Source organism: Diadema antillarum, unplaced genomic scaffold, assembly GCF_040938485.1.
Source record: "Diadema antillarum isolate AM-2024a unplaced genomic scaffold, OU_Dant_1.0 seq00000678_RagTag, whole genome shotgun sequence".
NCBI classification, from domain to species: domain Eukaryota; kingdom Metazoa; phylum Echinodermata; class Echinoidea; order Diadematoida; family Diadematidae; genus Diadema; species Diadema antillarum.
Window position 1 is genome coordinate 532,874 of NW_027271583.1, and position 12,805 is coordinate 545,678.

General features: G+C 36.4%; 1 protein-coding gene across 1 annotated transcript in view; it reads left to right on the forward strand.

The window, feature by feature from the left end:
• Positions 1–5,733: 5,733 nt before the first annotated feature.
• Positions 5,734–12,805, forward strand: part of LOC139737049 (ADAMTS-like protein 3) — a 123,857-nt gene continuing 116,785 nt past the window's right edge. Inside the window, exon 1 of the mRNA XM_071647727.1 lies at positions 5,734–5,739. Coding sequence (XP_071503828.1) covers positions 5,734–5,739 — 6 coding nt within the window. The remainder of the gene's footprint in view (positions 5,740–12,805) is intronic.

The following is a 12,805-nucleotide window of genomic DNA, read 5'->3' on the forward strand; positions in this document are numbered from 1 at the left end:
AAGACAATAGCTCATTTCCTCAATTTCCAGGCTCCCCTGCCATTCCCCGCAACATCTGCTCATGGTTTTCAAGTGCACATTCATGTCCAGTCACGAACATCAAATTCCGCTTCAGACCGTGTTATGACGGCAATAAAAATCTCTCTATTGGAATTTACAAGCCAGCTATCTTTCACCAGATGTCAGGACATTTCCATACTACCCAAATATATGTACATAAACACACAAATGCAATAGCACAAGATTTGGCAAATTCCTGGCTCTGTTCATGAAACAGCCAATATATTGGGTTTGATGCTTCCTTTGCCTTGTCCATTAAGAGACTAGATTTGTAGACTAGCTTCTAGCACCACTGCTGGAGTGACTAGATTCATTATGGCTGAGAAAGACAATGAGCCAATTTCCTCAATTATTTTAGTAATTGCTAGAGACTTTCAGGGTTCACTGCAGAGCACGCAAATCCCAATAAGACATCCGGTTGCAAAGAAAAGGATTATTTTGGTTCAGAATATTCTTCCTCCCCCCCCCCCCAAAAAAAAAAGAAAAAAAGAAAAGTTCGAATGAACACACAAGCAAATAAGCCAATTTCTTACTGTCAAGACACATGCCAAGACCTTTCAATTCAATTCACAGATATGATGTGATATGTGATAGGCCTATATTGAGTCCTTATCATGACCTGTAAAGTGGCTCTGTGGGATAAGTCTGTACTGTGGCAAAGAGGGTGTAGGGGGAAAAAACAAAGAGAGTAAATCATTTTTTTTTTTTCAGTTCAGTCCAGTTCAGTTTGATTTTATTTCTGCATTTTTTTTCAAGGAAATCATATATGAAACTGACAACACTTGTACCTGACAACAGAAGAGGGGGAAAACAGTATGACATTCTTAGCATAATAATCACAGCAATCTTTAAAGGACAAGTTCACCTTCATAAACATAAGGATTGAGAGAATGTAGCAATATTAGTAGAACACATCAGTGAAAGTTTGAGGAAAATCAGACAATCCGTTCAAAAGTTATGAATTTTTGAAGTTTTTGTGCAGTAACCGCTGGATGAGAAGACTACTGCAGTGTATGTATAACTTCGATGTCACATGCGTACAACAATATAAGGAAAATATAAAGAGAATTTCACAAAATTCCATCTTTTGAAAAAAGTACACATTCCCCTGACTCGTTACCGACAAATGTTATGGGTAATATTATTCCCCCCGCCTTTAGAAAGAGGCAAGTCAAGTGCTCTTTTATTATGCGAAAAAAGTGAAAATATGTTAAATTTTCTTTTACATTTTCTTTATACTGTTGTACGCATATGACTCACAAGCTGTAGTAGTCTCCTCATCCAGTGGTTCCAACACAAAAATTTTAAAAATTCATAACTTTTGCATCGATTGTCCAATTTTCCTCAAACTTTCACTGATGTGTTCTACTATTATTGTTGCATTCTCTCAATCCTTATGTTTATGAAGGTGAACTTGTCCTTTAAAGTTTAAATAGAACAACAAACAACAATGAGATCAAAGGAAATGACGATACACTTATTTACAGGTAAAGAGAAAGAAAAAAATGCAGGAGCCTGCCATCTTTTCACATCAGTCTATGTCATGTAATCTTGTGTTTTTAGGGTTAGTAAATACATTTTTTTTTTCTTGATATGCAGAGTGAAGTTTTGGATGCTATGGAAACCTGACTCCATAATTTGAAGATAGTTGAGTGAGCCAGTCAAGGCAAGCGGCAGTGTTGGAGCACACAAAACTGAAAACTATTGTGAGGGAGGAGAGTCCTCACAACAGTTCCCTCCAGAGATCCCGGCCCAACCTCTGGGCATGTTTGGATAGGGGAGTCACCCGTGACCAAGGATTTGATTGGGGGGCTGAAAATTATTGGAACTTCTACCCCACTGGCGTAGCTCACAATCGCGGAATCCCCCCCCCCCTTTTTTTTTTCCATTTCAACTTCATTGGTCCTAAATATTTCTGTTCCTTTTCTTTTTCGTCTTTTCTTTCTTTTCATGTGTTTAGGCCTCTCTCGATATTTTTGTACAAATAAAAGAATTTGTGGGACCATGTTGTTGATAAAACGCTTTGCGTCAACATTTTCCACAAAAGAAACTTTTGTATCACCTCTTAGGTAGTTTCGTCATTCCAACATATCTGGCAAGAGTGAATGTGTGCTATTTGTATTTGCGTGTGTGAGAGAGGCATGTGGGAGGGGAAAAAAAGATGAAAGAAATACACACCTGCAGGCTACGGGGACAGCTCCCATGTTTGGAAAGAAAATACATTTTATTTGAATCCGGGAGCATTCAGTAAGTCGTTTATGATTTGCAGAGATGAAGTAGAGGGGTTTGAGGTGTTTTCTGATGCCAAGATTGTTCAAAGAAGTGGGAGTGCCTATACAGGTACAAATCAAAATACAACTGTATCTACCTACCCCTTGCCGTGCCTATTGCAAGGCCTAGTTTGCTAAACAGGTAAATATCATTACACTCTTTTTTCCTATCTTTTTCTCTCATTTCATTGTGTCTGATGATTAAAAAAACAACAACTTTGAAGTATGCTGTGGAATCTGTAAAAAAAAAAGAAGGAATTTGAGGCTATTACATCTTTTATAAGTGTACAATACATGTGTATGCAATTCAGCCACACAACTAAAGAATAAGCTCTTAATACTTGTACAACTTTTGTTCAGTCTAGGTGGTTAGAGAGGGATACACAAAGCCTGTGATCAAAGATAAAAAAAGAAAAATCCACCGTAGCATTCAAAATCCATCCATCACATGTCAACAGGCACGCTTTGGGTATTATTTTTTTTTTGCTTTTTGTAGCACTCATCAAATGTGATTGATCGAAGCATAACAAATTTATTTCTGGGGATAAGGCTTCTCAGAGTGGGGAGGGAAAAAAAGAGAGCTGTAGGGCTACATTCAAAGAGCATCAACAATGAAGTTGAGAAAAGTAAAAGAAACAGAACATTGACATATTTTTGCAGCTCATAATGTGACATCAGGACAAATCCTAGATGGATAAGTCTGAGAGTAAACATTCATAAATTCCCCTTCTTCAAGAGCTTTACAGCTGAGGAAAAGCAGGCTTTTCTATACATTTTTTTTTGTCTCTCTTCTCCCATGCCCCCCCCCCCCCCCCGATCTGTTTTCTATCTTTCTTTCCTGGTAGATACAATTATGTCAGAAAAAAATAGACAGCTTCCAGGATGCAAGTTATTTAATGTAAGCATTAATAAATGAAGTCATGAATTTATTGATCTCATTGAAAGGACACACACAAAAAAAATGCTTTCAAAACTTTTTCCAAGAGATGCTGTATGCATGGTCTGATTTTACCACGGGACCTGCGGCTCTATACAAGCTTGCTTTTACGCAGGCCCCATCATATTTTTCGCATTATGATCTCAGTTTAACTCGCATGTATACAGACCTTGTGTATACCAAGACAAACTTTTGAACATTCCAGTGAAGTTCTATTTTGAATTATGTTCTGTATAGATTTCGTATCAATTTATTTTATATTGTGATATATGTGAGAAATATGAAAATAAATTGAAATGAAATGAAATGAAATGGTTCAGGCCCAAATATGGGCCATGATTATATGATGGGATATAATATATCAGTTAAAAGTTGAGTAATAGCTGAGTTACTACAAACACCCCCTATTCAGACGCATGCCATTTTACACCAAAACACCAAAACTCCAAAACTCCAAAACTCCATTTTACACCAAAAACGAAACGACGTATAAAGAATCATCTTATAGCTGTTTCAGACACTAACTTTGACCGTTCTGGGAAGTGTCGTATAGATGTGCAGTTTCCCACTGCGCATGCTGTTATAGTCATGAGTGACAGCTGTGGGGTCACCTTTCATGCACGCTCCCATTAAGCCCCACCCAGTTATACCGTTCTATGTTCGTCATATGTTCAGACGCACACAGAATGCTGATTCGCTATCGAGTTCTAGTTCGAAACGATGCTCTGACCGTCATTTCGCTATACATCGTTTCGTTTAACATCGTTTCGTTAGTCAGCGTTCAGACGTATAAATTCATTGTATAGCTATACCATTTTGGTATAGCTATACTGTTGTAGTATAGATTTTTTGCGTCTGAATGCACTGACAGGACAACAGATGAATTTTGTCCTTCTTTTACTGTAATTAAAAGTGTTACTATGATTGAAATCTAAGGTCCTACGGGTTATATTATCAAAACGTGTCCACCATATTGGAGATATTCACACACACATTGAAAGTAACAAACAACTTCTAATGTAGGCATTGCTGACATCTTGTATTCATGTCACTGAGTCAGTTGGTTTGAATCAAGCCGTGAGATTCATTTCAAGAATGTCATGATCAATTTTGCTCAATAATCAAACAGCACTGCCATTAATGCGACATTTATAGCCCTTGCTTTGTAACAATCACCTTGTACCACCAGAGGGTGGTCTGAATGTACTATTACCTCCCCAACCACAGAACCCTCAAAATCCTTGATAGGAAAATATGATTTTGTTCCCAGGCAAAAACACCACAAAAACGACAGAAGAACTAAAACTAGCTAACCAGTTCTCTGATGTGGAAATTGGAATCACACCTGACATTACTGTGAAAAAAAAACCAAACTACAACAAACACTGTCAGAAGTAAAATTTGATTTCGCTCAACAGGATCATTTGAAAGTGAAAGTGAGTGTTATAGAGACTTCTTCTCTGATCTGATTATGTTTCATTTCCCCATATAATTGTTCAATAGTCACCCTATTTAAAGGAGAATTAAACCCCAATATACCATACCTTATGTGGATTGAGGGAATGCAGCAATATTAGTAGAACACATCAGCAAAGATAGAGGAGAATCGGACAATCCATGAAAAAGGTGTGAAATTTTTAACTTGTGGTTCCACCATTACTGAATAAGAAGACTATAACATTTTGTGACATCACACATATGCAATGATACTAAGAAAATATAGAGAAATTCAGCACATTTTCACTTTTCTAGCACAATAAAAGACCCTTTGACTTTATACCTCTTGCAGAAAAGAGCGGGAATGATATTACCTGTAACAGAGCAAGTTGAAGGAAAGTGTACTTTTCATAAAAACTGAAATTTTGTGAAATTCTCTTTGCATATTCTTCTTTTAATCACTGTTGTGCATTGGCATAACCTGTAATAGTGTTCTCATCCAGCGATGGTGGCACCAAAATTGTAATAATGCATAACTTGTCTCAATTAGCCCCCCCCCCCCCCCCCCCAAAAAAAAATAGAAGTATAGGGTACATTTAATTCCTTTGGTCAATATGCAAGTGGCATTAGTTGTTCTGCCTTCTTCTGGGCTTCTGTTTTTCAAAATATATGAATTTCCTTCGCCAGTCATCAGGCACGTAAGGGTAAAGTCGCTGTTCAGTGGGATTGGAGGTGACATTTATGGGTCTGTGATCCAGATTTTGAGATTTCGGGATGATTTCATATTGGGCTAGTGGCAGGTCTGAGCCCTAATAGGAATATTACCTGGCTTTCAAGCCAAGGTTGTAAAGGAATGAGGAGGGGGTGGGGGGGGGGGGGGGGGGCTGAGATGGAAGGTGAGATCGAAATATGAGTAGGTTGAAGGAAGAGATATTATGAATGAGTTGTTCCTCTGTACACAATAAAGATTGTGAATAACTAAGAGTTTATGTGTGTGTTTGCATCAATTGAGGGAAGGAAGAAGACAACATGCAGGTATGAGAAAGTCTGTTTTGTCTCTTTTTTATTCCATTGTCCCGTTAGAGATGATGACATAATTTACTTCAGCCTCGATTCATGCATTTGATCAATATTAACAGCAAATATGTTTTGTACATCCTTTGTATATCTTGTTTGTTTGTTTTTTCTCTCATTGTTTTTCTGATATCACAGTGAAGGCATTGAATCACTATTGTGTGAAAAAGGAAAAATGTTAATTGTGAAACCATCAAATAATCCTTTTGAAATTTGAATGTCTACAGATATCAAAAGGTTAAAGCTGTCTTTGAAAGTAACTGCTTTTTATTGTTCCGTCTTTATTGTTTGTTAATGAAAAAGGGTTCGTTATTCCAAAGTTTTATTCATCCATAAATGTCATTCCGAAGGTCCGTTAATCCAAAATTTAAATAAGTTTCTTTAATCCGAAAATGAACAGATGGTGTGTACCAATTAACTTTCGGAATTATGAACCATATTTCATTTTCAAATCAATAAACCTGTGTAATAGCAAACCTAATTTCATATACAATTGAATAAACCTTCGGAATAAGGAACTTTTGGGATAACTAACTGCAACCATTAAAACAGTAGACATGTTATCTCACAAAGGCAAGTTGTTCTTCTCAGCACATTTTGTAATGAATGGCAGAAAGGTTTACATCATGCACCCTGCCAGCTTTGGTAGGAATAAAAATTTTACCACATGACACCCTAACATGAGGTATTCATGCATGTACAATCTCATCTTCCACTTTGGAAGTTACCAAATTTGTTTTGACATGAGAAAAGAATTTCCTGAAAAGCATGATTAAAAACTGATTTACGAGGAGACAACCAATGCTGGTGAAAAATTTATAGGCCTAAATAATGATAAGTGAATGTGGCTTAAATGTGAGGCAGCAGCTGTCAGTGTAGACACTGTGGCATCATTTCACCTCAATCTCTATTGTGGCCAGTAATTGAGTTGTAATTACATCTCCCAACTCACAAAGAAATGGAGGAAAAGCATTGTGGAAACACTAAGGGGCGAAATTTGACATGTATGCGACAACCTCCTCAGGGGTTGTGGGGGGGGGGGGGGGGTGGTTTGTTCCAGAAAGACCAATGAAAGCTTACAGTATGCATTGAAATGTGAGGCTTAAAGGTAGAAACTCTCCTTTGTTAGCGGCATCATTAGCCGGTATACTCCGCCCCAAAGACATCAATTGGTGTCAGAAAAATGTGTTGAATTATCGTTCATGCTATACTTGGGGTCTTATTTGGAGGGTTTTAGGAGCTCTATTTGTAAATATCCCCTCTTTAGGTTCTGTAAGGGATTTTGTAGGTGCTGATGAATCCATCAATAAAGCAGGTGAAAGTGAATGAATGTAACATACTCTTTTTGTTCTCAAAGTTCAACACAGATGTCTGTTTGGACATGCCTATTTCGTATATGAATCTACGAACCAATGACAGTGTCACCAACTTTGGGTTTAGTCAAAGCAGAAGGTATGCCTTAGCATGTAGGGCCTGCATTACTTTGCACAACTTGAATACACAATTAAAAGACAAAATATAATTGACAATAGACAATATTTGGTTTAAGCTTTTATCGTTGATACCACTGATATTCCTGTGTCAGGTTTTTTCAGACCTATTCAGAAGCTATGGCAAGCAAAAACTTCATCAGATGATGTGAATGTAAAATTGTGCTCAAAAGATGTTGTGATAAATTTCATCAAGTCAAATCAACATACACATCTGTGTGTGTGTACACTATGCAGATAGAGAGTATACATTGTGAACTTTAAATGCAAATCCTATTTACCTGATGTTGCAGGTGAATGCCATGCAAATAATATCGTAACAGTCAACATTCTTTTGCCCGTCACGCCCCACATACTTTCGTGTTTGTCCTTCATGGAGCTTTGCTTTAAGTTTTTGTTATTCTGTGTACTCCTCTCCGTACATGGAAACTCTATTTTAAAAAATGTGATGTCCAAGCAACAGAATTATTCAAAGGGAATATGAAAGAAATTTCACAAATATCCCATTTTTTTTGGAAAAGTGTGCATTCCCTTGACCCATTACTGACATATAAGACAAATATTATTCTCCATTCCTTCTGCAGTCTTGAGTTGTAGGTCAAGTGCTGTATTGAAATTCTACTGTGACAGCCATTGTGAATTGTTGGAGGATCTCTTTCTAGAAAGGGTGACATGGAAATAACCAAGATCTCTTTTAAAAATTCTTAACTTTTCCTCCATTTGTCTGATTTTCCTCAAACTTTCATTAGATGTTTCACTGATATTTCTACTTTTGCTGAAGTCACATACTGTTAAAGTTAAAACATTTGCAGTGGAAATTTCAAGCATTTTGAGCGACCAGAAACTAGTGCACAATTAAAGTATGCAAATACGTGTATATTTGCTTGCCGTACATTCCAGTAGTTGATGCCTTGAGTCTGCAGAATTAAAAACTCATGAAATTCATCTCATCCGGCAGAGTACGAAAAATTAAAATGAATTAAAATGAAATATCTACTTTCACAGCATATGAATGGGATCTCCCTCCTAAAGAGCTTTTGTGATTGGATGAAAGGGAATGGAAATAGTAAAAAGGTAATCACAAAGTTCATGATACCAATGATTTACATGATACTTTTTTTTCTTTTGGACAAAGAAATATGTGTTTAGATATGATAACATAACCTCATGATTGCTACTACTTATGGTAAAGTCTATAATGCAGGAAATCGATATGATATTCACGGCGTTGTACTGTATAGTTTTTAAGTACTTGTGTAAATGCTCTTTTCTTTAATCAAAGTATTCATCATTAATGCAGTTGACTTTAACAATTGTTTATTCTAAGATAAGTTAGTAATGTCTTCTTTTAGTAGTAGTATGAAATGTGACATGTTTTATTAAAGTCCTCATTTAGAACTGCATTCTGAATAAAATTGTTTAATACCCACTCCAGTGCCTGGTGCATAAGGGCTGATACTGCTTTGGCATTGCAGAGCAAAAGTTGTAGAGACTAGAATACCAAATCGGCCAACTCTTTGGTGTATTTGACCTTTAAGCTGTTTGACGTGTAAGTTACAGGTAAATACATATCAGTGAATGGCAGGGAAAAACAAGAAGAGAAGAGGGGTAAAAATATGCAACAATAGGTGTGAATGACAACCCAGGACCTTGTGGTTACTAGGAGGTGGAAGAGAAAAGGTAGGAAAGGTAGCCCAGAGAGCACCAAATCTTGTTTTCTTTCAATATTTACTGAGAAAACATGGCTCTGTTAAAACCAAAGCTGGGTGGATGCTCTGCACTGCTCTAAAGAAAGCATGGTGAAAGAAGGTTTGGTTGAGTGTTGGTTGTTGCTTCAAAAACACCAACCCCCTTTATTGCTGGACAAGGAATGTATTAAGTTCCAATGCCATTGGAAGGTGGTTCTTGAAAACCTGTTTGTAATTGAGTTAGTGGATTGCAAAACATGACTGCAACTGGGAGGATTTTGGTAGAGGCATTGCTGCTGGAGTCGATGGTAGCTTTGCTATGCCATGTTACTTCCTGGAAGCAGAGACATTTGTCCTGCTTCTCAACCCTTTAAAATTGGCTTGCTTAAGCTGTTTAGTTGAGATTTGCTAAAAACTACCCTGAATTCCTTATTTCATCTTTGATGTGTGTTTTTTTATTTTTTAAACATCATGGCCTAATGGGAGATAATTTTCTAAAAATAATTTTTTTATCCCCACTTTTTTTTTTATAGATAGAATTCAGTTTGAAAATGGCTCAAAACTTTGTACTTTTATCTGATCTCTCCAAATGGTATATCTGAAACTGTAAAACCAGAAATGTTCACGTGCATTTTAATTTCGCGAATTTTGCGAGAGCCAAGATTTGCAAAATTAGAATGCACGTGAAAGTTCCGGTCTACACTATATGCTTTGAATGCCAGTGGCACTTTGCGAAAAATTTCATGTTGCGAAAAAGGCAGTCAGCTTCATTTCATTAACTCTTTATGTGCCACATTCGCACGTCCGACTCATTCGACGAAGTGCCAACTTCGCATATTCTGCTCAACAAACAAAGCCGCCAAAACTGATCGATAAATCACTAATCCCGCGGTACAATCAAAGCATTTCTCGCACTTTTGTTCACCTCTCACATACGGCTTGCATTCTATGTGGTGATTAACTATCAAGCGGTGTTCCAACTAGATTTGCGTGTACATTCTAAGTTTCTGTCACTATTTTATGTGCAAAAGTCATGCCTTTACAGTAATGTAGCAACTGGTAATTCAAAAGAAAAATTGAAAATAGAGTTGTTATACATTGTATATGGAAGCAAAGTTTGGCATTCCTCTTTAACTTTTGCTCACTGTTATGTCCAGCTTAACAGAAATTTGTACGGATTGGAAAAACAGAATTCTTTCCCAAAGCATGACTACCTTCATGTCTCAGAATAATGTGGCACACAGGGGGTTTCCACCATGGCACAAAAAGAGTTAAAATTTCATGCTGCGAAAATATCTTGCTTTGCAGTAGTTATAGTGAAAGAAGGTATTAGCATAATGAACAATTACCTATCAGTCATATGAAATCACTTTAATATGAAATATCAATGTGCAGCCCACCCTTCCCTAAGAAATTTGCCAAAGGAACAAACAGAAAGTGATTACAAATAATAATTGCGAAGACTATTCCTGTTCAAATTCCAAACAGGTATATTATTTCATGTTGCTGTAAATTTGATGGTATATGTTTTTCAATACTTGCGAAACTTCAAAGTGTGAATATGAGATGATCCCCTAACTGACAAGGTCATGGAAAAGTGGACAATTAATTGACCCCCATCTGAGTCACACAACCCTCTCATGAGACAACTGGGGGAGTACCTCGTATAGATTAGCCTTGCATCCAGGCTATGCAGCAGTTTGTTTGACCCCACTCCAAAATGTCCCATTTAATTTCAGCATTGCCTTCAGTTCACTAGGCTGAGCCAAAAGTCATATGTTCTTGTAGCCTCCTTGCTGCACTATAATCTTTCTTTTTGTATAAAATGATATCTCAAAATATCCTCGAACAATTTACTAACCAAGCATCATTCAATCAAGGAGAAGAAGAAGAAGAAGAAGAAGAAGAAAAAAAAAAAAGGGAATATGCTGAATGGGTCAGCAATTATTGAACTTCCGACTGAGGGCGAGGCTAAACAAAGTCGGGCGCATATTTTTTCAATGTCATATTTATAACAGGACAGAATTGTGTGGTAGCATTCATTTCCACCTGCTTGCAACTGTTTGAAAAGGGGAGGTTTAGATTAATTTTTCAAGGATTGAAGACATATCTTTAAAGACACGTGTGTTCTTGTGAACGAAAACTCTGTAGATTTCATTTGTTTTATCTAATTTCCCTAGATCTACTGTTACCCCATGATTTTTAAATGGGATAGAGTAGTTATATTCAGTGTATCATTCTGTTATGCTTTGTATGTTGTCTGCACTCTTAGCCTACTGGAAAGGGCCTACAAAATGAGTGATGTATTCATTCATTTATTATCTTTCATTTCCAACAGAAACATATTACAGAAATTGAATACATAGATTTCATCATAATACAAAATAAAAGATAAGTTTACAAAATAATGTAAGTAGGGCCTATATGGAAATTTGTGTTGTATGGTTCCATGTACACCCGTGTACATGTATGTATGTATGTTTGTACAATTGTATGTCATTTATTTATGTTCTTTGCTACATTTACTGACAGTATCCAAACTTTTCAAACAGTTGCAAGTCACAAAATCCTGTGATTATGTGTCTTACAAATAGAACCGCAATATTGATTAAATATCTATAAGCATTTTTTTCTTTAACTACAGAGCGTAGTGTCGCATTTTCAAAGCATACATAAACTGTAATGTGATTAATCAATTTGAATTTCCATTTAATAGAAATAAACATAAATAGACATACTTCATAATGGCAAGAATTTCCAAATGTGTATCAGCAAATGGGATGATCCTATTTTGCCATTTGTAATGGCTCACTGATGATTTGAAATTTAGCCAAAAAATAAATCTAGGGATGACAAATAAACCCCAAACAGATCAATCTTTTATTCCCTCCCCTCAAGACGTGTACCAATCAATGCCATATACAAGCCTTTATCAATGTTAATGGATGTTCTGACTAATTCAGGAAATGAAATGAATATATGTAGGGCAGCCGAAATTGAGAGATTTCATTACCTCCCTTTTCTTTCTCTCTCGCCCGCTCTTTCTCCCTTTCTTCGACTGGTTTCCTCTTTCCCTTTCTTTCAACTTCTAATTGCATGAGTGATCTAACCGTTTGTTTCAAGTGACGTGCCAGAGAGGGGGATATTTATGAATGCCGTGCTTGGAGACGATTAATGCCCTGCGCACATAGAATCACGTACAGGCAAATTTGTCCTTGCCAGGTCTGATATCTGCGCCCGTAAGTGACGGAAAAGGAGATTAATGGACAATACCCCTTTCAGACTGACTTTAAAGTGCGATTCTACTCCATATTAAAGTTAACTGTGACAAATGAAATCAAACAAAACGACATGTGGGATGTTTTAGCGAAAGCTGGCATGCATTGAACTTTCCATGTTTAATCTCACAAACCTCCTGTAGGTATTGTTTTATTAATGTGATCAATTTATCATTTTTCTTTTTCATTGTTTTATTATATTTTGTGATATTTTCTGATAAGCTTATTAGGAGTTTTACAGAGCAGAAGAATATTAAGAGTTCGAATTCAAAAACCAATACAGCCATTTTTTAATATCAACTTGAGACATTTGAGAAAGCTGCTGAAAAACAGAGAAAACCACTTAGAATGTATGTGATAATCTAGATATCTTTAAGAATTTTTCTTGTTACATTACAAGTGTGTATACTTTCAGACTATCTTACATTGTAATAAATGCCAATGACAAAGATATCTTTATATTTTATTTTATTTCATTATTTTGATATATCTCAAATGGATATACTTCAAAATAACATAAAATACACGGTACAACTGAATATTTTTACGAAACATAAATGCAGTTTCAAAT